The 27,784-nt window shown below is 33.0% G+C and overlaps 1 protein-coding gene across 2 annotated transcripts; it reads left to right on the top strand.

Moving 5' to 3' along the window:
• The first annotated feature begins 5,273 nt into the window (after positions 1–5,273).
• LOC127698267 (protein Wnt-2b-A-like) lies at positions 5,274–21,603 on the top strand. Of its 2 annotated transcripts, none has more exons than XM_052201654.1 (5): positions 5,274–5,579; positions 6,671–6,906; positions 15,230–15,510; positions 16,789–17,053; positions 21,250–21,603. In XM_052201654.1, the coding sequence occupies exons 1-5, from the start codon at positions 5,506–5,508 to the stop codon at positions 21,507–21,509; spliced, it is 1,116 nt and encodes a 371-aa protein (XP_052057614.1). In that variant the 5' UTR covers positions 5,274–5,505; the 3' UTR covers positions 21,510–21,603. The 2 variants fall into 2 exon arrangements, with proteins under 2 accessions (XP_052057614.1, XP_052057623.1); XM_052201663.1 differs by having other exon boundaries at positions 5,275–5,579; positions 15,233–15,510.
• The last annotated feature ends 6,181 nt before the right edge of the window (positions 21,604–27,784 follow it).

Genomic DNA, 27,784 nt, shown 5'->3' with positions numbered 1-27,784 from the left:
GGAAATAAACAATAGACAATTTCTATACAATGTGTTAATCTCTTACCAAAATCGACCCATTTCTATGTCCTCGCAGTAGGCAAAGGGGAGCATTAAGTGTAACCATTGACCGTTCGTCCTTCCGTCCTTCCTTCTTTCCGTCCGTCCCATTTTCTTTTCATACACAATGCTAAGAACCACAACACGCAGACAGAGTTCGAATTTGGGCAGTGAGTCATTTACCATTCTATAATTATGGCCCTTTTTAACTTGGGAAATTGCAAAGCTTGAGCGGGGTTATTCGTGTCCTCAGACACATTCTTCTTTTATTTCAAATAACATTAGACAGATTATAAAAGGTCTAACATCAGCACCAAATTCTCATAATGATAAAACATTACGATATATAGGAAAAAAAACCAATCATTTACCATTTCTGACATTTGCAATGCACACAATCAGATTAGGATCACACGAATAAGATACAACAACAAAAAACACCCAAAAATCTATAATACAAAATACGAACACAAGAACTATATTAGTTATCGCATTGATCTAGATCGGATGTAATTACTTGTAAAAATAATAGCAGTATTAACCATTAACCACAGAAATTTATCAACATTTTAAATGTACAAATCATAGCTATTTTTCATACGTTTTTGACGTTGCTGTGTGAAATCTATTCTGAAATACAGCCACCAATATTCGAGCTTGATTTCATATCAGTAATCTACGCACTTGCATGCAGCTCAATTGACTTCAGTAAGATTGAACATTCTTAAAATCGATATATAGTTCGCTTGTACACGTGTTTTATGTTGTACTAGTAAGCCGTATAAATTGGTTGTATTGGTACATGTTCATGTTCTATTTCAATTGTATTGTACAAATACATTATTATTTTCACCATTTGTTATTCCAATGATCGAGATTAAAAAGTGGTAGTAATATTAGAGAAAGAAGTTTTATTTCACTAAACGCTCGTGTAGCAAGTCCGAAACCTCGCCAGTCAGTGCATGTCTTTTGTTATATCATATTTTTTTTATTGTATCATAAATTTTGTTCTGTTTTCTTTGGAATTAGGTTTTGATGGTCGATCTTTGATAGTCTCTTTTCTCCTTTTTTTTATTCTCATATTCTTTTAAGACTTGGAGTGAATTTGCTCATGTCTATTATTAGAGACCTCTACATGTCTTTTGTTTTTGGAATCTTTTTTTTGTGCGTCGTTTGGTCGGTGTCCATTGACGAATAACCAACATCTATTGAAGTCGACTGACTACTATAGATATCAAAGTCTGCACTATAGATCACAAAAGTCATTCTCATTTCCTTTAATTGATTTTATTCTCTGATCCATGATTTTTTATTATTAATTGTTTTTGGCTTTTAACTAGCTTTCAGTAACTGCGAGTACTCTCAAGTCGTACTTTCTAGTTAATTTGACCTGTTGACACAATTTGTAATGCATTTCTGTTATTCAATGTCTACGTATCTCTTCTCACTTTTTTTAATATGTACCACCTTTGATAAGTATTTATTATGACGAAAAATTTTCACTTCTGTACTCGTACTGTGAAGAACAAATTTATTTATTTTGTATAAAATGTTTCCGTACTCCTAACAACACAATTGTTATATTTAAATTTACCTGTGTACGTTATTTCATTTAACGCCATTTTGTCCCTGTTTAGACTTGTTTTTTGACATTGTTCTTACATCTTTTTTATTAATATTGTATCTATATTGTGTCATAGATCAAACTTATTCGTTCATTGTATGTTTACTTGTTTTTGTTTATATATCTTTTTGTCGAGTTAATCCATTTCAATTGATATTTTATATTGTGTCTTTTTATGTTGTAATGTTACACTACTGTTTCAGGTTAGGATAAAGGTTGGAGCCTGTTTAAACCCGCTGCATTTGTATGCACCTGTCATAAGTCAGGAGCCTGTTGTTCAGTGGTTGTCGTTTGTTGGTGTGGTTCATATATATGTGTTTCTCGTTTCTCGTTTTTTATATAGATTAGACCGTTGGTTTTCCTGTTTGAATTGTTTTACACTAGTCATTTTTGGGCCCTTTATAGCTTGCTGTTCGGTGTGAGCCAAGGCTCCGTGTTGAAGGCCGTACTTTTGACCTATCATTGTTTACTTTTTATATATTGTGACTTGGATGGAGAGTTGTCTCATTGGCACTCATACCACATCTTCTTATTTATATATTAAAAAATATGTGAGATGCAATGCACATAAAAAAAGCTTGTTTTATTGCATTTGTCATTCTACAATTTCACTCCTCATTGCGATATTAGATGAAGAACAGCCATAAAAGCGCTATTTCTTTATTTTTGACTTTGTCAAATGCGTTTAGGGATTTTGTGTAACGTGTGTAACTGTCCTGTGTGAAAACACACATCAGTGTAATACTCATTTTCCGTTCTTTCTCATTTTTGTCCATTTAGTTATATCTTCTTGACATATATATAGACGAAACAATCAAATGGTAAAAGTTATCAGCACTGTGTGTTCGTACTGGCTAACAAAGAAGGCAACAAGCGGATGTGGAGTGACAAAAATACTACACGGAAGTTCTTAAGAATGAAAATTCTTCTACTTTCAACGCTTTCATGTGCTCCAACTAGAGTCAAATATTTGACAATCATATCATTATTACATCTCAGCTAAAGGTCTCTTCTGAACATTGGAAGTCCTCTAATATGCATTGCTTACCAAAACTACATAAAAATACCGGATTGTGTTGGCATTGGGAACCTTAACAAATAGTGCTGTTTGCGAAAAACCACTGATCCTTTTTCTGTCACAAATGAAGCCATGAAAAGTTATCGAAAGCAACTATATTCACTAGAATAGCTGAATGATTTTTATGCTTCCAAAGAACCTTTTTATCAATACCGTAGATATATATATAAGTACGTCTGAACCAGTGACAACTCTACAACAGATTTATCCATCGGATCACCAGCAGTGATGGTGATACATGGCTGTGTACATTCTGTATATACAACTCGTCTAAACATCAGCCCAACAATGTTGGGCTGATGTTTAGACGAGTTAATTATATATATATATATATAAACAAGTCTAAATTGAAAACAACGTTCAAACCTATGATTGCGTTGGATAAAAACCGCAATTTTTATACGTGTGCATGCAAAACAAATTTCTTGGTAGAATGGTCTAAATACAGCACAAACAACATTTTCCAAAAGACCAAAAAAGTGAAAAAGTATATTTTAACAAAACGCATTTGACTAGCAGGTCGAACAACGGATGTTCTTAAACCCTGCTGACTGCCATGGCGATTGCCAAATAAACAGATCACCAGATGTAAAAATGGATCTTAATTTATTAATAATATACCAAACAGAAAACAATAAACTTGCGGAAAAGATGGTATACATATATATATATATATATATATATATAGAGAGAGATATTTTTTGCAATAAAAAAGATTTTATAGTTATGATCATAAATATGTTAAGTGTATGTATAACAATCAGATTTAGATTTTGAAGTTCTTGGACATTCTCTGTGAAATTAAACCAAAAGACGACAGGCACGGAAATTGACACTTTATAAAGATAAGACGTGGTACGGTTGCTAATGAGACAACTCTCCACCAGAGACCAAAATGACGTAGAAGGTTAGCAACTATAGGTCACCGTACGACCTTCAACAATAACCAAAACCAATACCGCATATCAAGCTATAAAAGGCCCGGGAATGACAAATGTAAAACAATTCAAACAGTTAATGATTGACTGGTGATATGTTAGAACCGTGGAGATCTGTTCAATCCTTGGCACCAAATGAAGAGGTTATGACGAGAGCAATTATTTGGCCTCTGTAATGGTAAAGATAAAAAATTGCTTAGTCCGTTCAAAATTGAGTAAGATTCATTGTAAACGAATGGAATGTTATTTCGTGTTGTCACTGTGACGTCATAAGCCTGTTAAAATTGACATAAAGTGGGCATTTTACACCGTGATAATATACGGTAAAACTTAATATGAGCAATATTTAAAATATTTACAAAAAAGGATAGTTTGCCCACATCAATAAACTGTAGAAAACATTTTGTAGCAATATATGTATCTTACGAGGTGAGGCTGATAGCATGCTAAGAGACTATTGACAGTGTTTCCTCGAACGAAAGAGGTTTGATGACCGAAAGCAAAAATGCAAGTCAAAAACTCAAAAAACAAATATACTGATGTCTGTCAGACATATACTTTTGTGTTCGAAAGGATCTTCTTTGATACATTTTAACACTTTCTGATTTTTCGAATTTGAGCGACCAAAACAAAGGTCTCTTTAAAGAAACTGGTTGATTGTTGGATAAATTTTAGCAAGAACTATTACAGCCAAGACAAGAATTGATTAAAACAATATTTAACACAGAAAGGGAGATGTTCTTCATAAAACAGAAAACGTAAGACTTCTTTGGAATAGGAGAGCACAACCAAATCTTATCCAGATCCTTAAAATTCGAGCAATAACGTTTACTTATGTAAAACTATCTCACACTGGCCATCTATTTCTGGCCAGTTTGATTTTCCTGATGAAAGAAGGTACTTATAGCAAGTATCTATCTTGACTGATCTAAAGAACGTATTGAATTTACATCTCATCAATACATCAAAGCCGTAATTACAAGTCTATTAAGCTGAAACAGATCATTGCTGCCACTGACAGTTTGTAAATACCTGCTTGTTTTTCTTTTTCTTTGAAATATTACACCTGTGTTGTTGACCTTAACAGATTTCAACTTTGTTTTCATTATCATTCTAAAAAGTCGTGTGTTAGTAATTTTCTTGTCTCGGTAAAACAATAATCTCGTAAATAAACGTAAGTAAAAGATTTCCAAAAATTTTAATAACGGATATGGAAAATAAGAATTTGTATAAACAAAATTAATTAGAATATTTCACAACTGGATTTTCGAATTATTTCATTAAGGGATTATTCCTATCCAATAATTCATAATAAAATTAATAAGTAATCCTTATCTATTGTTAGAGGGAAGATTATATGTATATCATAGCTGATTTGTTTACTTTGAGTGTTAGGCAGTATTACTGGGCTGAAAATTTTTCAGTTGAAGTTAATACGTTGGTTTCTTTTTCATTTAGGATTGGCAGTAATGAACGCCGCCCTTTAAAAACGGCCAATGATGTTGAATTTACAAAAAAAAATTTACTAACCAGAAAATTTAAATAAACACTATAATAAGGATATTACTTAATTCAAAACAGAAAAAGTGCAAGAAATGTGATCTTATTCCATAATCAGGAATAATACTAATTGAATTGTTGTTTTCTTTTGTTTATCCTATATTGTGGTTTCTGGTGCATGGTTTATTATACTTAAGAAATTCATATTATACCGAAAAAAATTCTGAAAAAAGTACAATGGATTTATAAATTTAACTATGGGTTAGACTTGTGTCAGTTGATTCAAATGATTTTTTGACAAATCTAATCCTCATGGATCTTACGGAATGGCAATTTATTATTTATTATTGGTGATAATTTTATTTGGATTATATATTACTCCATCTTACACTACATGGTGGTAAGTACGTCAACTGATTTTGATGATCTTATTCCGATGCATGAATTCTGTCACGTAAAAAAAAGGTTAAAGCATATCGCAGAGGAAACTCGTCTCGTGTATTTCAAACTCTGATTTAATCGTTTTACATAGTCAAAGCCCGTAACAAAATAGAAGGAAATATCCCCGGTAAGGAAAAATTCGGCCTAACTGTCTTATTGAAATATCTATTGGTATTTTTCACATGCGTTTTTTTTCTCTAGAAAAGCGGCAAGATGTTATATCTTTGTTTTTAGATTTAGCCGTTTGGAAAACAAAGACCTAAAACAATAGTTCCAAATTTCAGATTATAGCTGAATATCCTCTAATTCAAATCATAGACCGCGGCCAATTTGAAAAAAAAAAAATCATCTGAACTCACAAGATATTGTCTGTTTTGAAAGGACGGAACTGAGATCCCTGAAAAAAACCTTATTCATAAAAGAAGTTAAAAGTACAGTCAAATTTTTCTCTCTACGGTCTGTATTATATGTAAGATATGAACAGTCTGATTTATTCCAACTGGCGTTTCGTATCCATTAATTGTATTAAGATAGGAACATAGCGGTAGTATTCTTCTATCTTATCATTATGTCCGGTTTTATTTTTCATATTAGAACAGGCGTATTTTATAAGAATCGCCATGGGAAACAAATGTATAATATCATATACTATCCGTTTTCAAAGAACTAATACCAAAGAAGAAGAAATCGATTGCATTCAAGTATATTTATAGCAAAAAATCTTTCACTCATGTGAAATAAAATCATTGAAAATTAGAAATATCTACAAAAAAAAAAAGAAAAAAAAAAAAAGAGAGAGAAAAAGCGAAAACTGTAAAGCAATGAGGTGATACAGAGATAATTCTGGATATCATCTACGCGTTTAAATAATGAGTTTTTGGGTAGAATATCTTTTGGTTATGTGTGTTGTTTGATTGCTGTCTCATTGACACAAATCCGACGTTTCCCCTATTATATGGTTTACTTTAGGTTCCATATTATCTTTTGCCGGGAGCGGAGTTTCACAAGAGCGTTTCTTACTGATGAATGTGCATCTATTCTCTTTTGTAGGTTTATTAGCCAGTTGCCCTTACATGCTGTAGGGGCAGGTATTTTGTGTGACAATATTCCTGGTCTTGTGGGGCGACAACGACGACTATGTCGTCTACATCCTGATGTTATGGTAAACATAGGACAGGGTGCAAGACTTGGTGTTTTAGAATGCCAAGAACAATTTCAAAATCATAGATGGAACTGTACTACTTTAGACCGGGATTCTTCCGTTTTTGGCAAAATCATGTTGAAAGGTAATATATACACTCGATAATATATTTTAAATATTTAGTATTTAGGTTTTCAGCATTTGTTTGAGTATGCTGTGCTACTGTCTGTCTTTCTTCTTTTATTGATATTGCTGGCAGACTACCCCCAATATGCATTTTCAGTTGTTTTCCCTAGATAAACTGTGGTTTTCGCCACTACAACAAGTAAAACAATAATTGTCCGCTATCATTTTTATTAAATGTTCTTACTTTGCGTAATAAACCTATCAAGAGTAGAGGAAAATACAAAAATTGAATTATAATGTGCCTTCGATTTTTTCAAATTTTTTATGCAAAAACGATATTAACCGAGTAATTCATACGGTATATTTCCTTCGCTACGACCATTTGAGATGTACGAACATTTGAGATGGATAAGTCGTGAAATAATGAGTTTATAAATTAATGAACCCAATGCCAATGGGCATAGGACATTTGATCGAAAATAAAAAATGCACATAGGGTCATTTGAGCGCCGACATCATAGGACATTTTAGCGCCGGAATATTAACCTTACATGGATTTTCAAATAGGACGTTTGAGCGAAATTTCCTGTGATACTTTTATATGAATTAAGAAAATGTTTTTCGAAAGTAAAAAATAGAGTAAGTTTTTAAAATAAATATATTCTATTTTATTTTACACTCGAGTAATTCGACTGGTTCTGGCTAGTTAATGGTAGTGTAGTCCTGAGTTGATTACTTGACTGAAACTTACATCACAGACAAATCGTTGTATTCCCCGTATCTCTGGGCCGTAGTTCCATCTACGTCAAATCGTACAAACAATGTACCCGAATCATTTCATGCCCATTAAAATGAGCAATTTTATCATAGTCACCCATCAATTTATACTTTCCTTAACATCAATGTCAAATTACAATCTGTGACTTACATCAAAATTCGGAGTTTCAATTTTGATGCACTTCAGAGCCGGACAGACAAGGAGAAGGAACAGAATCTCCTGGACTTGCATTCGCGGTACTGCAAGCAGAGATTAACGAGGGATTTTTATGCCAAAAGCCTAGGATATAAATTTCAAGTCCGAACTGACTTGTAAATAATGCCATTGCCGAGTTTTAAGTTTTATGACAGTGCTTTGTTTTTTTACAATTAAAAGATGTTTTAAACTTTGTCCGTTATAAACTCCACATTTTATTAACTATATCCTGTTTAAAATCCTATTTCCACCTCCCCGTGGTGAGCAGGGGTAATAGAATTTATCTGGTGAACGGAAGAGATACTCCTTCATCATTCTTAATTTTGTTCGTTCAAATGTCCTATATATAGATATAGGAAGATGTGGTATGAGTGCCAATGAGACAACTCTCCATCCAAGTAACAATTTATAAAAGTAAACCATTATACGTCAAGGTACGGCCTTCAACACGGAGCATTGGCTCACACCGAACAGCAAGTTTAAAGGGCTCCAAAAATTACTAGTGTAAAACCATTCAAACGGGAAAACCAATGGTCTAATCTATATAAAAACGAGAAACGAGAAACACGTATGAACTACATAAACAGACGACAACTACTGTACATCAGATTCCTGACTTAGGACAGGTGCAAACATTTGCAGCGGGATTAAACGTATTAATGGTACCAAACCTTCTCCCTTTTCTGAAACAATAGTATAACATCACAACATAGAAAGACACACTATAAAATATCAATTGGAAGGCTTAACTCAATCAAAAAACGTAAATTAACACACAATGAACGAATAAGTTTGATCTGTGATACCTGAATGCAAATACATAGTTAATAAAAATTATAAGGGATAGATAATTAAGGTCAAAAGTAAATAAACAGGTTTAAACAAAGTTAAAGTATGATACCACTGTGAAATGTTAAACAGTTTTTAGAAATTCATCACTTTTGAAAAAACCTGCGTCATATTATACACAGGTAAATGAAAATAATTTAGTGTTAAGTATACTTCTTCTTCTGTGTGTATAAAATCTTCCGTTTAGGAATACCAATAAATTTCTTTAATATCAATAAAACTAATCTAACACTTGGTACATATGGGGTGAATATCAACAATAAAACTATGCTTATTTTTATTTTCGCTCAAAATGTCCTAAAATTTCGGCGCTCAAATGTCCATTGTCGATACCAATTATGTCCAAAAAGTTATTTCGACAAAAAACAGTTTTCAATATTAGCGCGGTTGTTCGTCTGTATCCTGAAATATAATATTATATCATGTTTCTAGTTTTCTTTCTTAAAAAAGAACAATAATAATTGATAAGACATCTTTCATAATATGATTTAAAAAAAATTAGAAATGTCAGGTTTTGAATTAAAATAAGCAGATTTTCCAACACGTTTGCACAATCGATTTATATATATATATATAATTTACCCCCCCCCCCCCCCCCCATCCCCCCTAAAAAAAACCCAGCTAATCTGCAAGGTATACCATCTATTTGCCACTATACATCATATACTGTATTACAACCCTAGATAAAGCCGACGAGGAAAGGCATTATTCGACTAACGAAAGATATATTTTATATAGCCTATAGTTGGTCGCGTGGTCGAGGGCGCAGGAAACAGTACAGGCGGTGTTGCCACGATGTCTCAAATGCAGGGATTCGAATCCCTCTGAGGGAAGAACAAAAAATTAATTAAATTTGAGACGAAGTATTTATATATATATTTATAAACAAGTCTAAATTGAAAACAACGTTCAAACCTATGATTGCGTTGGATAAAAACCGCAATTTATATACGTGTGAAAACAAATTTCTTGGTAGAGGGGTCAATGTCTTTGTGTGTGAGATAACATATTAAGGGCCAGAGTTAAGTGCTGTTTTCGGTTATCATGAATCTTTAAAAAATTAGTGCTTAATTTTAGAACGGAAACGAAGAATCGTAGAAATTTATTTAACCGCTGGTTATAATTACATCTGAACTAAAAATGTAAACCGACTGAGTTTTTATGCCCGTCGTAGGCAACGGGGGCATTACGTGTTATCCTTGACTGTCCGTCTTTCCGTCCGCCCTTCCGTCCGTCCTTCCGTCCGCCCTTCCGTCCGTCCCATTTTAGTTTCCACACTCTAACTTAAGTTTGCTTCATCCAAATTTAATGAAACTCATACACAATGGTATAAAAAACTATAACACGCAGACAGAGTTCGATTTAGGGCACTGAGTTATTTACCGTTCTAGAGTTATGACCCTTTTCAACTTAGAAAATTGCAAAGCTTGAGAGGGGGCATTCGTGTCCTCAGATATAGTCTGCTTTAATTTTCTTTTTTTTTTAAACTATTTTCGTTTCAAAAGATTACATATTTACTGGGCGGTTAACAGTCAAATTAATTCTAGATCTAACTGTAATTATATATAATAATTTCATTAATGCGCAGTTTCAAAGATGAACCAACATGATATAATCATCACCATATTCTCATTTCACTGCGCATTTAATATACAATTATTGCCTACATAATCTTTATCATAATCAGCTGTTTAAGATTCTTGAACTTCCAGTACAACTGCGAAACTCTTTCCTTCTAGAGAGATGCATACTCAATATATATATATATGCTCTTGATACTAGTATTTTCCTATTTAAAATTATGAATAAAGCGTTCTTTTAACCGTTCTGAAACCCAGGGCATCACGGTATACAGGCAACACGCAATCAATACCAGAATGATTGTTCATCGTATAAGTGCGTCATTTCCTGTTCCTTTTCCAGTTTTCCATAGGACCTGTATTTTAATCAGATTGGGACATGACATTCTTCACTCTATGTTTAATTTACTTCTTATTTGTATGTTCAATCAAAGCAAAAAAAAATAACAGGATAGTTAAAAACCATTTGGGCTTTTTATGTGATTTCGATTCAAACAGAACATCAATCCTGCAACAGTATCACTGGTTGACAAGCTAGATTTATTAATAGATCAACTTTCAAACCCTTTGACAACATTGTTACTCAATGGACAAGTTTTTTAATGCATTGGTACTTCATAAGAACCGCGACCACGATTTTGTGGGAATTCCACGGATTCAAACTTCGTCAAGCCAAAAGTTAAACAACTTGTTAATCATATACACTTTTGCGTCATTGGTAACTTTTGTCTTATTACTGGGACAGTCCATACGTTAAGCGCTCTTACCGTAAACGATTTGAAATTATAATTTTTAAAATTTTTAATTACAACAAAGCGATATTCCAAAAGAATTCTGCAGCTTGTTTCAATGTTATGGTTGGAGTTTCAAAATACCTCTGCATGTCAAGAAGGCCGAGGCTTACCAATTCACATACGAAAATGTCTATTACAAACTGATACAAATTACTTGCAACGTTTGTAGATTATATTTCTTGTATGTTACTACTGCATTTCAAATTAGGTGTAATGTAGTTAACTCACAGTTCCAACCAGAACGGTGAATCGAGACGACATCAGCTTATAAGAGAATGTCAACTCTTTTGATTCATAGACTCAACATATGGAAATATATACACGGAAAACTATTTCATCAATTATCATTTTAACCATGTTGAAACAAAAACTGGTCAGCAAGATGTGGCGTTGAATTGGACACCACATTTGTCTGGACGAGTACCTTTAAACAGGCAACATGCAGAGTTTGTCATTACAAAGAATTTTTTGAAGTCACATATAAGATGACATCTTGTAGAAAAATATGCAATTACCTAATTCATAGTATATTTTGCATCGATCTTGTTAAAAGTTGATTAATGAGAAAAACTATAAATACATACACCTTTTTAAAAAGATGACACCCGCCTCTGAACGTAATTTTCTTTGACACTATCTCAACAGTTATAATTGATACAGAGTTATTGCGGCTTAGTGCACGTGCCTATTCAGTTTTATTGCATTACTATCTTTTTTCGCTCATTATCCTATTAACAGGTTTCTAGATTATGACAGAAAGAAAAAATACGATGCTTGTCTTGTCTTTAAAATATATGATGTATTGATGTTTGTGGGGATAAAAGTGCTAACTGAGCGTATCTCTAAGGTGGTCGGAACAGTAGAATTCAGAGGATTGTCTGATGGAAATATTTCTAGAAATTGTTTCTTTTCTTCTTTTATGCAATACAGTAGCAAAATGTTTTCAACATAATAATGTAAAAAAAAATCGATTTCGGGTTTCCTCCATTCTTCTCGGTTTTACCAGTCTTATTCGATAATGCATTATTCACAGTTTAGACAGAAACGAATTAAGCCATGGTTTATAAATTATAGAAATCTTCGCACACTTGCTAATTTCAAAACGAAATATTTATTCAGTTAAATGAACAGATATTTCATTATTTAATCAAGAAACGCGGTTTGGGGTATTATTCCCTAATTTACTTTCTTCTATAACATATATAACCACAGTTTTAAAAGTCAAATTTCACACTTTGATGCGATTACAGATCAAAAACCCTTGACACTAAGCCCAACAATAACATGTAATAGGCCTTAAACAAACCGTAACATCATGTGTTATTCTAACAAATACTGTAAAGTGTATGTATACAGTCACACAATAGCTTACTGGAAAATATACATTCTAATCATATTTAAAGGCCGAACTTTAGCATATTATTGAGTAATTATATTAATTACAATAATATGTGATTTCTTGGGATAGCAAATATTATAAAATGTAACGAAGAATGCAAATATAATTGAACAATCGGTTTCAGTGCAAGGGGAAACATATATACGGATACAACAAACTACAAATGTTTACCATGAAGTACAGTAGTATTTGAACTGAGTAGTACGTGTAAACATATAATGATAAAAAAACCACATTCCTTGTAATTGGTTAAATTAAAAAAAAAAAAGGTGCAACATTTTTATGCAAAAACAGCTTATAAGGTTTTTGTTCCATTAACTGCAGTGTATTCGAAAGTTATAATTATAGATGGTAAAAAAAATACCAAAGAACGAATATATATTTAGGTATTGGTTTCGGCAACTTCTCAGCAGATCGTTTTTTTTTGAGACACAGGTACATTAATTTTACTTAACACACATGACATAGTCAAAATCTCTTTATTCTTACTGTGCTATAATCTGGATAATGCACAGCTAAGGTGTGCATTAACTACCTCAGAAATACTGCACAGTTCAAATGTACTCTTATCTGTAGTGGCGGATTTCCATGAAATATAAAATGAAAGTTTGCAAAATCTTTTGAAGCTAAAACATTATATATTTTCCAATCAAAGGGTCGTACGCCTTCTTAGTCTATCCCCCCCCCCCCCCCCCCCCAACTGAATCCGCCCCTGACCTTGCAATTACAACATATTTGATCAATTAACAACTTTGTTTTAAAATATGATACTCAAAACACTACATATAAAACTAAAGACGAAAAAAACGAAACCCATAAAAAATCGAGGGTTATCTCAGGTTCTCCGGGAGTTACCCTAGCAGATCTGCTCCATATGTGATTCTGCTTTCCCTTTAAATACCGGTATGTAAAATAAAATAGGGAGAATGTAGGCCAATGAGATAGCAACTCCACTATACAATTAAACATGTAAATATATCAAAACTTAATCGTATGGTTTTCAACAATTTACAACAATCAAAAGCAGAGGCCAAACTCAAAATTCGCCTAGATTTCAGAAAATCCATTATGTAGATATATGTACAAATGTATCAGTCAAAAATTGCATCAAACTCATTTCTAAATGGAATGGAATTCTACATTTAAGATTTTTTTTCAATTATTGACAATTAACACATTGTGTTTGCGTTTCAAGACAATATTGATGATAAACTTAAATACATGTTTATTAATGATGTCCTCTATAATTGGTCCATATCTCAATGATTTATCAACTCCAAGGGGTTAACTAGGGTATAGAAAAATGAACTTATCCCGTCCGGCAATCAAACTCTTGATAAAATTGGGCGTCTATTCGACTGTCTGGAATGTATAAATACGCAACCACGTCAGGTCGCAATCCGATGTCCAGTGTAGAGATAGTGCCACGTTCTCTGTATGTTAAAGAACCCCTGCTACAACTTTCTGTAGATCGCCTGTTGCAAGGCAAAATATCTCCCCTGTCCAATTTACCCTAATTTTCCTGTGACAGCTTGATTTTCCCTCCCTTCATCCCGGTCGACCTGTACTGTAGAACATTATACATGTACTTATTATCATATTAATTTTAAATGTTTCCTTCCTCCTGAATATGCATGGAATATTTGTCGCTGTACGTTAAGCAAACAACAATTATTCAATCAATCAATGATTTGTCCAGCGAAGTAGGAGGTTAAAGAAACTACATGTCTAATATTTAGACAGACGACACATAGATATGGACAACCGTGGATATATTCACACCAAGCTGATTGACAAACGCGACGATCTAAATTTCGAAATAATTTTTTTTTACAATATAAGAAAATAACATACTTCATCACATGCATATGAAGTACATGTATCACTTCTGATTTTGCAGTAAATATTCAGACTTCAATACGCGCCACACAAATCTTACTGCGAAATAACTGTATCAAATGTTAGTCGAAGAACTTCCTTTCCTATTTCTCTAAAGATGTATTTATAGATACCAGAAGTTGGTTAAAAAAGGTTTTCAAGGTACGGGACACAAATGACAAGTGAGGCATCTTATATAATGTAGCGTAACTTACAATCACTTTTTTAATACCAGGAGGGACGTTTGCCAGCGGTGGATGTATAAATACAATAATTGTAAAGGACTGTTTGACTGTGTGGGATATAACAATACATTTCTACGTCCGATTGGATACATTCACTCTATACTTAGTTATAAATAAAATGGCAGTCATATAATTGGAGGTTCTGCACTATAAAAACATCGTTTTATCCACCAATTTCATGCTGAAGTGCAAATACTTTGTCAGGGCTATGGTTACCAATAGCCAATTATCCCCATAACACGGCTGTCATTCGGTATATCGAGGAAAAGGATCGTGAAAGAATAAGTAACGGTGGTCAAGTATTGCGATTGGATCGTGAAAGATCTGGTAAAGGATCGTGAATGAAATCTTATCGAGAAGACACATGCAACGTCAGTAAATAATCTAATTTGATGATACTTTGACCTACAATTGTTAACTTTTTACATATTGTGACTTGGATGGAGAGTTGTCTCATTGGCACTCATACCACATCTTCTTATTTATATGTATACAATTGCAATGATTTTTGTAATTATTTTTGATATTGTCTACTAGCATTCTTATTTCAATCAAAATTGAATTTCAACTCAAATATTGCTTAAAAATCGATATAATCTATGTTGTTATTTTTTTTTTGTTAAGTAGGAAGCCGGGAAGCATCGTTTGTCTATGCCATATCTTCAGCAGGTGTTGTCCATGCAGTAACAAGATCATGCAGCAGAGGTGATCTGATGCAGTGTGGTTGTGATCCCTCAAAATCTGGGCGTGGTCGAGATAAACGAGGATGGTTTGAATGGGGTGGATGTAGTGATAATGTACGATGGGGAAGTCAGTTTTCTAGAATGTTTATTGACGCAAAAGAAAAAAGAATACGAGATTCTAGAGCTTTAATGAATTTGCACAACAACAGAGCTGGTCGGAGGGTAGGTACCGGTGGTTTGCCATTCTTTTCTTGAACTCCCGAATGACCGATAATTATGAAAATAGTTCTGTCGCCATGCATTTTGATTATTTTTAACCATAAAACACTTATCAGCTTTGATTTCACTAACACAGCGTATTGGTGAATAAGGTATATGTTAGTACACTTTTAAAATTATATACAGCCATTGATTGATTATAACTTTTACATTGGAACATTACTACCATTTTTGTAATTCTAAAATTCTCAAAACTAAATCCTTTCTGATTATTAGTAACTCTCAACAAGCTTCCTTATTTTTGTGAATGACTTCTTTTTCTGGAGGATTCGATCGCCAACCGGGTCAAATTAAAGACTTGAAAATTCATATTTGCTGCTTCTGCGCTACGCACACGTATTAATTTGGGGGTAAGAGCGAAAGAATGGTCGACAGGAAGTAAGAATAATATGTCGGCGTCGGGTGCCATGTTTTCCTTGGACCGTTACATTGTGAACTACCTCTACTCCTTTCCAAAACCACTCAAATATAGTTATTTTTATAATTGATTCTCCAGTTAGAATTTTCTTAATTTTGTATCTGCATGTTTAATTAAATATAATTTTGTTATCCTTATGCATACAGGAGAAGACTTCATAAGTATGTAAAATTGTGTCTAATCCTATTTGTATCATTGATCAAATAAAACAATGATAAACCAAATCATTTAACATGTTCTCGTCCTGTTATTGCATGATATATTTGCCAATGGACGTTAAATACCAATTTGTCATTATACTCTTTTATTGGAACCTCTTCATGGTATAGTGGTACCAGAAAATATTGTAAAAATAAAATACTTGAATATATATGTTATAAAGTGCTAATCATATGTATATGTCATATTTGAAATTAAATTAACTAAATGCTAGAATTGAACCGTTTATAAGATAATAAAAACGAAAATTGAAACAGTTCGATCATTAATAATCCAACAGATTGATTGATTAATTGTTGTCTTCCTTAACGTCCAGTGGCAACTATTTCGTGCATATCCAGGATGAGAACAAATTAGCAATCAATGCAATAGGTAGGTTCTGAAAAATAGGAAAGAAGGAAGCTAAGGGTACTACCGTATGTTGTAAAATCGAAGTATTATAAAACTGAGCAATCGTAAAGACAATGTATATGTATGTGAAAAGTAAGGAATTCTATTTAACATTATGATTATTCATCGAGGTTTCATAATATTTGAAAATATTTGAGAAACTATTCAACTATTTTGTTGTTCATTCATTTCAGGCTGTCAAAAAATTTATGAAACTGACTTGTAAATGTCATGGTGTAAGTGGTGCATGTACTATTCGAACTTGTTGGCTTGCCATGCAGTCTTTTAGACATGTGGGCAAATATCTCAGACTTAAATATAATGGTGCAACACAAGTCATGATAGACCAAGATGGCTCCGGTCTTATTGTTGCTAACAGAAACCATAAAAGACCAACCAGACGGGATCTTGTGTATCTGGAAGACTCACCAGATTACTGTGAGACCGATATAGGAATGGGTAACATTTTTATACAATATAAAAATAAGAAAATGTAGTATGGATGCTTTTTAAGACCTTTATGACAAAGTACTTGCTTAATATGAAAATAATAAAATGTAGTATGAGTGCCAAACAAGATCTTTATACCCAAGTACTTGCTCAATTTGTCATACAAGATCTTTATGCCTAGGTACTTGTTCAACGTAACAATAATAAGATGTAGTGATATTGTCATACAAGATCTTTATGTCCAAGTACTTGCTCAAAGTAAAAATGATAAGAAGTTATATGATTGTCATACAAGATCTGTATGCCCAAGTACTTGCTCAAATTAAAAATGATAAGAAATTATATGATTGTCATACAAGATCTTTATGCCCAAGTACTTGCTCAAAGTAAAAATGATAAAAAGTTATATGATTGTCATACAAGATCTTTATGTCCAAGTACTTGCTCAAAGTAAAAATGATAAAAAGTTATATGATTGTCATACAAGATCTTTATACCCAAGTTCTTGCTCAAAGTAAAAATGATAAAAAGTTATATGATTGTCATACAAGATCTTTATGTCCAAGTACTTGCTCAAAGTAAAAATGATAAAAAGTTATATGATTGTCATACAAGATCTTTATGCCCAAGTACTTGCTCAAAGTAAAAATGATAAGGAGTTATATGATTGTCATACAAGATCTTTATGCCCAAGTACTTGCTCAAAGTAAAAATGATAAAAAGTTATATGATTGTCATACAAGATCTTTATGCCCGAGTACTTGCTCAAAGTAAAAATGATAAGAAGTTATATGATTGTCATACAAGATCTTTATGCCCGAGTACTTGCTCAAAGTAAAAATGATAAAAAGTTATATGATTGTCATACAAGATCTTTATGCCCAAGTACTTGCTCAAAGTAAAAATGATAAGAAGTTATATGATTGTCATACAAGATCTGTATGCCCAAGTACTTGCTCAAAGTAAAAATGATAAAAAGTTATATGATTGTCATACAAGATCTTTATGCCCAAGTACTTGCTCAAAATAAAAATGATAAAAAGTTATATGATTGTCATACAAGATCTTTATGTCCAAGTACTTGCTCAAAGTAAAAATGATAAAAAGTTATATGATTGTCATACAAGATCTTTATGCCCAAGTACTTGCTCAAAGTAAAAATGATAAAAAGTTATATGATTGTCATACAAGAAGTTATATGATTGTCATACAAGATCTTTATGCCCAAGTACCTTGCTCAAAGTAAAAATGATAAAAAGTTATATGATTGTCATACAAAACCTTTATGCCCAAGTACTTGCTCAAAGTAAAAATGATAAAAAGTTATATGATTGTCATACAAGATCTTTATGCCCAAGTACTTGCTCAAAGTAAAAATGATAAAAAGTTATATGATTGTCATACAAGATCTTTATGCCCAAGTACTTGCTCAAAGTAAAAATGATAAGAAGTTATATGATTGTCATACAATATCTTTATGCCCAAGTACTTGCTCAAAGTAAAAATGATAAAAAGTTATATGATTTTCATACAAGATCTTTATGTCCAAGTACTTGCTCAATATAAAAGTAAGAACATGTAGTATGAGTGCCATACAACACCTGTATGCCAAAGAACTTGCTAAGGTTGGTTTTAATTTTGTTCTAACAATATGGGTCTTTCCATTCTAGAAAAAGTACTAAGGGGACAATCGAAATTTTTTTTTAAAGATATTTTACATTTGGACAAGTATTCTAATATGGTCTCTATTTAGTATATTTTAAAATTTGTTTATGCTAGTTAAAGACGTTGGTATTGATTTTAACTTATCGGTCTTCTGGACGTCTGTATTGTCTTGCTCAGCTCTTAGCAAAATCCCTTAAGACGACTTTCTTTATAAAAAAATCTGCTGATATTGCAGATTAAAAACTGCTCGTTTGACTGTACTTCCTCGCAAAAAGGGTAACGAATATTAATATGTATCTAAACTTCTAAATCGACACAAACCACTATTCGTCTGTTAGTCTGTTCATGTACATTTGCCTGTTTTTAACGAATCTAGCCTTTTTTTACTTAATCAAAGTATAAGTCAGAGTAAGCATCAAATCTTGATTAAATACAGTTATCAATTCCACACTTCGCGTACGAGGATCTGAAAACGCTAGGTCTGCTCTGGTAACTAAACCAATTAAATGTATTCTCCCTACCAAATGTTTGAGAACCCAAAAGGTATTCACAACAGAGAGAAGAAAGGAAGGTAGACACATAATCTATATTTCAATCAGGTTGTAACAGTAAGCTCTGTTTTGTTTTTCGGGGAGTAGAACAGGGTCAACTGACATAGAAAATGTTTACCACATAAATATGAAGACACACATATCGCGTTGTATCCATCTGATGAATTAAGCCTTTTGCAACTGATTTTTATAGTTTGTTCTTATGTTGTACTGTTAAACCAATTTCCCAGGTTAGGGGAGGGTTGGCGCCTTCAAACTAGTTTAACCCCGCCACATTCTGTATGTGCCTGTCCAAAGTCAGAAGCCTGTAATTCAGTAATTGTCGTTCGTTGCTGTGTATTATATTTGGTTTTTCGTTCATTATTTTGTACATACATGTACATTAGGCCGTTAGTTTTCTCGTTTGATTTGTTTTACATTCGTCATTTCGGGGCCTTTTATAGCGGACTATGCGGTATGGGCTTTGCTCATTGTTGAAGTTCGTACGGTGACCTATAGTTGTTAATTTCTGTGTCATTTGGTCTCTTGTGGAGAGTTGTCTCATTGGCAATCATACCACATCTTCTTATTTTTATACACTTAAAAATAAGTAGTAATGAAAATTTAAAACTTATGCAATACAATCGCCCGTACAGGGACAGGGACTGATATCAGGTGAGCCGGAAGGAGACATATATTTCAATCATCCGTCAGCAAATCTCGATATATTGTCCTGTACTCGAAACTAGTAATTCATGGATATGATATCCGATAAAAACATTGTTGCTGACCTCTTCATCATTTGATCTCTGGTGGAGAGTTGTCTCATAGGCAATCATACCACATCTTCTTATTTTTATATTGACAAAAAAATGCGTATTTGTTTACATTTCGGACGGTTATTTTCATTCTACAGTCTCAAAGTTTGTACAATGTTAAAATGTCTACAAGTAAGCTTCTATATATGAAATGTTGATTTGACAATCTTATCTTTTTCTGAACTTAATACAGAAAGAATAGGTATTTCAAGAGATTAAAGTGATAATTGACTGGTTTATTTGAAACTGCGGCCATATTTCACAGAATGGCATTCCAACTACGTATCTTCATAAAAAAATACTATTCAAACCTGGTATTTTCTTTATAAATATTATGGAATTATAAAAATATCCACTTTTTTTCATTTTTGTTTCATTTTCTCTATTAGTTAACAATGAACAAGGAGCAAACGCACAAAAGTACAAGAAACATACCCAGTTAGATCCGAGTTATGTCGCTTTGTCCTATGATAATCACTTTAATAAATCTTACCAAACCTAATGTAAAATGGATAATCACTCAATTTTAATAACTTATCGCCCAAACTCGCCTCTTTATTTGTTTAAAAAATTTAAAACATTTTTGGTTCACTTGCTGTTTTTCGTTGGGATGCGTATTGTTCAATCTTAGGTTTTCTGTGTTATGTTTTGTAATTGTTTGTCGTCAGTTTCGTCATGCTGTTGTCTGTTTTTTTTTTAAAGATTTTCGATTGCCCTTTGGTATCTTCTCTCTTTTTTGTGCATGATACAAGATTTTACATCAAAAATCTTCACTTTTGCGAGCAAAATAGGAATACTCAAAAAATTGTCACCAAACACACGGGTATTTCCGTAAAAAATATTAGATAAATGCGTCAATTTGATGTCCTATCACTTTCTTTTTTCTACTCTGACAAATCTCATGCCGGGACATACGTCAATGAGACATGCTGGGACATACGTCAATGAGACAGCTCCCTAATGACACGAATAAAAATACAGAAGACAAATCAACCTGACTTCTTGAAAAATATCAATGATCTACCATAGACCACTACTGAAGATGATCCCGATTTTAAACAGGAATATTAACAGGTTGTGTAGTTGAATTGTTTTCAGCTCTCAATCCTTCCGTAAAGAAAGGAACAAATAAATGAAAACAATAATGAAAATAAACAACATCAGTTACCTTTGTAAATTGTTTGTTTTTCAGGATCTCTTGGCACTGAAGGAAGGGCTTGTAATAAATCGTCACTAGGCACAGACGGGTGTGACATTATGTGTTGTGGAAGGGGTTACTATTCACAATCAGTCACAATAACAGAAAAATGTGAATGTAAATTTCACTGGTGTTGTACAGTAAAATGTAAAGAATGCAGTAAAAGAATGGAGATACAGACTTGTAAAGGACCAGAACTAAATAAAAACACAAAACAAAGTTCCAGAGTTAGGACAAAAATGCGCTATTATTGACTTTAGTCTTAAAGGCTCAAAAAAGCGAATTGTGATCAGAATGATGTATTTATTTGTTGAAGATTGTGAATATAAAATGAAGAAGTTTAAGCTATTTATAAACTTTTTTTTCATTCATTTTCTGAATCAGAGTCACCATTCGTAAATATTAGTTTTTATAAGAGTGCTAATGAACAAATAGTTTCCGTTTTTTTCATACAAAAGACAAGATCCTGGCACAATCTCTGCTTCGTATGATTATTGTTTAAGAGGGGGGGGGGGGGGAGATTGCACAATTAACTTTTAAACTATTGAACAGATGAGCAGATCGAAGCTTTCGTCATATAGATGATAACTGTGTCGTTAAATTGCTTAGAGCAGCCGTTTACATGTATACACCTTTTCGATAAAATATAAATGTGCTAGTCTTAAGGAAAAGAATAAATTCCCCAAATAACAAATAATTTTATTTAATTTCAAAAACATAGAAGTTTCATACGATTCCGAGAATTTGATAGGCCGAGGCATTCGAAAAGTTACATTTTATTTACGTATAAAATACAACATCTATGACTGCACGTGCTCTTCGAAACAGCGTTCAAACAATGCAAGGGTATTTCGCAATTTCGTAATTACGACATCCTTATGTCGTAATTACGAGATAGTTTTATTGTTACTGTGTACGATATGAAGTTGTCGCGTGCATATTGACTTCCGGAAAATGGCAGACAGGACAAAGAAGAAAGGTAGGTTTAGAATTGTCTATTGTAAATAGCAAAAGTTAGCCACGTTAATGGTCAGTAGACACAAAATATGTTCTTTTTTAAATTCTAGAAAACAGAATGGACACGAGGGGGGGGGGGGGGGGGTTACAAAGAGCAACCCTACCAAAGTAAAAAAAATACAAGACTAAGTTTGGCAAGAGTTTTTGGCTTTGGCGTAGACAGGCGCCCAGGGGGGGGGGGGGGGGGGGGGGGGGCACTATTGCGAATGGTTCAAGATCACTCACATTATCGTCCGTTTAATTTAATAAATTTCTTCAAGAAATTTCAGGATAACCTTTATTAAGGTATAATTTCCCTTATTTTTTTTACTCCGTATTATGAAACTCTAGACCTCAATGAGAGAGTAGTTTAAATTCACATTATTCGGTTCTTGGGCATTCGGTGCTACAGTCTTAATTTATACAGTATTCGGTAATTTAGGGGTAGATAATTATTATACCCCATAATAATCTTATTTTGGTAACGTTCAATTTGATTGTTTACTCTAATTACCATAGCACATAACCCGAATATATAATATATATATATTAAGCCTCGGTGACTCCTTAAATATGGAATGAACACTTTTAAGTAATACTCTTTCAAAGAATCAGACAAAGGGTGGCATATCGACTATTTGATTTTGAAGTTTTTTCTGCTGAATTATATATATATACGTTACAACTAGCAAATATCTTGTATGCATGACTCTTAAGATATGAATGCACGTGAAACCAAAGACTGGGTCTTTCTTATCTGTTTGTCCTGTTGATATGTTGTATACATATTGATTAGTGAATAGAAATAAGACATTTATATGTGTTATTTTTATTTTAATTGACTTTAAATTGGATACAAAAGGACATATAAAACACGTATCAAATACGGGGCCTCAAAAAGTGAAAATGAAATTAATAAGGATCGTGTCCATTTTTTTAACAGGCCATTAGATTTACACTATTCGTAAACAGCTTAGCATAAACTGTCCAAAACCATTAGAGACGGATCCAGCAATTTTTAAAAAGGGGTTCCAATACATGAAAGTCGTGTAAAAGGAAGTGGGGTTCCAACCATATGTTCCCCATACAAAATCATTGGCTGTAAAAATAAAAGGAGGGACCAATATGAAAATTAATGCAGTATTTAATAGGTGACTTCCGGTCACTAAATGCACGTGACTATAAACAGTCGAGTTCTAATATCCGTTTAATTTTCAATTTCAGATTAAAATGGATATGGATAGAACATTTATTTGTAAATTCTATTTTCGTGTGGGATTTGAGTACACATACATCTTAAGGGTCCTTGCTGAACAACATGGGGTTGTCATTAGTATGAGAACCTTAAAGAGGACCCTAAAAGTGCACCCAGAGCGGACTAAACGTTCCTCGTGATACAGTTGAATTGATTATGAAGCTACTTGACCATGTTGGCGTTGAGATGCGCTCAAAGAAAAGATTAAGACGAAGGCAATATTTTGCAAGGGGCCCCGATTTCGTGTGGCATCTTGATTCGTATGATAAATTAAAACGGCATGGACTCTGCATAAATGGCTATCTTGGTGGATTCTCGAGACAGGTTATTTGGCTAAATACATATACAACCAGTAGAAATCCAAGAATAATTGCAGGCTACTATATGGAGGCTGTTAGCAAGATAAAAGGATGTCCTTCTCGAGTACGAGGAGACCATGGAACAGAAAATGGTCATGTAGCAGCTTTTCAAAACTTCCTAGAAGAAAGAGAAACTTTTATTTACAGACCAAGCACCGGAAATCAAAGAATAGAGAGTTTTTGGTACATTTTGAGACGCCAGTGCTGTCAGGTTTGGATTGAAAAGCTCAGTGGCTTGGTAGATGATGGTCTATATACTGGAGGTCTTCTTGATAAGAATTTGATCCAGTATTGTTGCATTTCTGTGCTTCAGGTAAGTTTCTGTTCTAATTACATTTTTTTCAACAAAATCGAACTTCTGTTTGTAAGGTTATTGAGAACACCATACCCTAAAACAATTGTCAGTAGAAATTCGATTTTTTTCTCTTAAGATATTGTTTATACGTAACGATTATATTCATACCTGTCAACCTATGAAAATGAAAATGCAGGTGATGACCTGCATAGAAGAATGAAATCTCAGGTCATAACGCGTACGAATTTTTCGAGCTGAATTTCAGTATTTAGGGGACATTTTTCTTATAATTTATATCAAAGTTTCCAAAACATGTCCACAGATTTAAGTAATTTAAAATTGTACATATTATTATTTCATTGCACCTGGAGGCCATTGATAGATTTGTGTTATATTGTCTTAATTCCTGTTCATATTCATTTCATGATATACAATGTGCCAATTTGTGTTTTTTTTATATAGATTTGTGCAGGGTTTATTCATTATAACTCATTTGGGATGATATTAGAGTATAATAAAAAAAAAGTTAAACAATTAAAGGAGGTATAGATGAAAAAAAGTAATTTTCAAAATTTTTATTTTTTAATTGTTCTTAGGTAGAACAATAGTAAAAGTATTATTCTGATATTTTTGTGCATTCAATTCATTTTAGATTTAATCTTTTTACAAAAAAAACTTAAGTTTAAGGAGTATATTGTTTATTGGCAAAAAAAGGGGAAGTAACAAGTTGTTTTTAAAACAACTTTGAAATACACAAATTATTTACGACCTAAAGCTAAGGTAGTTGGTGTTAATTAACAAAGCTGTCATGTGAAGCCATGCACTGAAATGGGTCAGTTGAGCTGAGTTTACACAGCTAGTTGAACTTCTTGTCCAGGAAGAATTACGAATTTGCCGGTATTTCATTGAAATCACTTTATATCTAATCAGTCTGAAGGCTAAGGAATCCGGGTGAAAACGGGTTATTTTCCGAATTCCCGGGTTATTTGGTCACCTGGCGGGCGGGTGTTCCGGGTGACCCCTCAGAATTGTGAAAATCTTGGGTCACACCCGCAGGATCCGGGTCAGTTGACAGGTATGTTATATTTCAATGTTCAGCTGAATAACGATAGGTCACCAGACAAATTTGCGAGATATTACGACTCAAAGTATGCATACATTATAATGTATTATATAAGGAAATCAAGATTTAATCCATAAAATTTGCAATTAAGAAAAAATATATGTACAATTCCTATTTTATTTTATAAAAATGTAGGAGATTGGAAGTGTCTTTTGGCATAATAATTAGACAATATATGTATACTGTCAAAAATATATAATTTATTAGCGCGAGCTTTAGAAATAGGAGGATTTTGCGAGCCTTGGCGAGCATTTTTCAACTGTTTCGAAGCGAGCGTAAATTAATAAAATATTTTTGACAGTTCTATATATGTATATTGTCTTTACGCTGAAACTTTATATCACGTAAATCGCCAAAAAGTCCCGTTCATTTAAGGGATGACTGTACTATTTTTTTCTGTCAAATAGATTCGAAATAACATCAAAAATGTGGTGCACCCTTAATAACCCACGTAGCAGGTTATCACATGTTAGATGTTATTTCGATAGACAGAAAAATATTACAGTCAGTCCTTATAAATTAATACTGATTATATTTTTAAGAAGTAAATCATGAAAAAACGTGATGACGCGTCATGGTCACATTTCAAAATTATGTCTATGAGCTGATAGACAAAAACCTTTCAGCCAATCAGAAGACGTGTTACATCCAAAATTAAATTATTTCTCCGTGCTCATCGTTCCATTTGTACCAGGCACGCTTTTTATGTCTACTGTAAGTATAAAGCTAATCTTTATACGAATATCTTTATCAGACAGAAAATGGGCTGATTGTAGCATAAAGAAAAAAATACGGGTCACCAGCTTTACGAGCACTGTAGCATATGTATATTGTTTCTGGCTAGGCCGAAATAGCAGGCTGTCCAGTTTCATATACCGAGAATTCAGGATTCTACTTCGTCAAAATCATCTCCCCATTACGCCTGTCAATTTTTACAATCGTAAAAATGGAAGTCATTGTAGGGATGACGCGCTGCCAATTTAGCTCTTAAAAACCGATAAATTTGTCCACATAGCACCATTACGATCCTTATATGCCAGTTGTATTTTAAAAGACAAATGTATCTACTAGCTATTGAGCATCATTCAATGTACTTTTCTGCATTCAGTCAATTTAAAACTATTGTTTGATCGGTTGTCAGGTGGAATTTTCGAAGGTTCAAAAACATTTAAAAAAATTCTAATTAAATATTTCGTGGAATGGCAGACTAAAAATTTTCAGAGGTTGAAGACTAATAACCTTAGATAACATACACAAAAAATGAAGTTTTTTTGAAGTTATGCATTTTTAAGATCCAGTTGTCAAGTACTTTTAGTAAAAAAATGTTATTCGAACACACCTTCTCTGTTGGGGAACTCGGTGGCCGAGTGGTCTAAGTAGTCCAACTACTGTATCCACTGTGTATCATCGCCAACGGAAATTGGGTACTAACGAAGCGGAGAGAAATGGAAAAAAAAGTAAACAAGGTAAGAATTCATTCAATTTAAAGCATTTCTACTGATTTGACGAGGGTACCGCTTAAGAAATGATTTTCTGATATATAATTCTTTAAATTATTAGGCCGATAAGTACAAAATTAAGACAATATTTTGTGTTATACTCCAAATCTTGCCACTTAGTACCTGAAAATTTCGAGGTCGATTGTCCTCTGTCGCCCCATTGGCAAGATATTCAACTGTTTTTCATTATTTTTCCAGACACTTTTTTAGATTATGATAGTATGACATCATATTGACTGAAATCTGTTGTCATAAAGATGTTTTTAAAGAATATGGACCAAAACATTGTTTGTTTATTGTACGGCGAATTGCAGGACGTTGTACGGCGAATTGCAAAATAACAACTTTTGTCTGTACGGCGTCTTGCAATATATTGAAATTTAAAGATGAAATTAATCACTGTTTAGATAATATCAAGTGACGAAATTTTGGCTGTATCAAAGCTTTACCGGCTTACAAATATACAAAATAAACTACTTATCAAATATTATAAGATATATGCCGTTAATTTCGTTCAGAAGTCGTCGTTGCGTACCTCTATTTGACTTTGTGTTTTTAAAGACAAAAAGTTTTTTTTCAACCATATTATCCTAAATACATTCATATATCGTTATAATACTAACGACTGTTGTCTTATTTGTTGTCAGGGTGAAATTTTGTAAGTTCAATAAAAAAAACCGACCATTCATCTTTTGTTGGCGCTGTTTTTTTTTTTTTTTAATATAAACAGTGGAGATTTTGTATGATTGCAAATAAGATAACTATCCACCAGGGTCAAATAAAGTGTATGTAAGCAATTATATGCTATCGTTTGGCCTTCAACAACGAAAAATCGTATCTTACAGTCGGCTATAAAAAGCCCCGACATGAAAATTGTGGAAGGATTCAACAAGAAAACTAACGGCCTAACTCATAACAAAACAATTAACGAAAAATAACAAATATGATAGAGATGAACCAACGACAACCACCAAACTACAGGCTCGTGGCTTCGGACAGACA

Source organism: Mytilus californianus, unplaced genomic scaffold, assembly GCF_021869535.1.
Source record: "Mytilus californianus isolate M0D057914Y unplaced genomic scaffold, xbMytCali1.0.p SCAF_1, whole genome shotgun sequence".
NCBI classification, from domain to species: domain Eukaryota; kingdom Metazoa; phylum Mollusca; class Bivalvia; order Mytilida; family Mytilidae; genus Mytilus; species Mytilus californianus.
Note: the sequence above shows the minus strand (reverse complement) of the source record. Positions and strands in the feature narration are given on the sequence as shown.

What these genes read in the sequence shown, in the direction of transcription:
- LOC127698267 (XM_052201654.1), top strand. Translation starts at nt 5,506, where the DNA reads ATGGCAATTTATTATTTATTATTGGTGATAATTTTATTTGGATTATAT. An exon ending in ACAACAGAGCTGGTCGGAGG is followed by an intron (nt 15,511 to 16,788) that starts GTAGGTACCGGT and finishes CATTCATTTCAG; the next exon opens with GCTGTCAAAAAATTTATGAA. An exon ending in TGAGACCGATATAGGAATGG is followed by an intron (nt 17,054 to 21,249) that starts GTAACATTTTTA and finishes TTTGTTTTTCAG; the next exon opens with GATCTCTTGGCACTGAAGGA.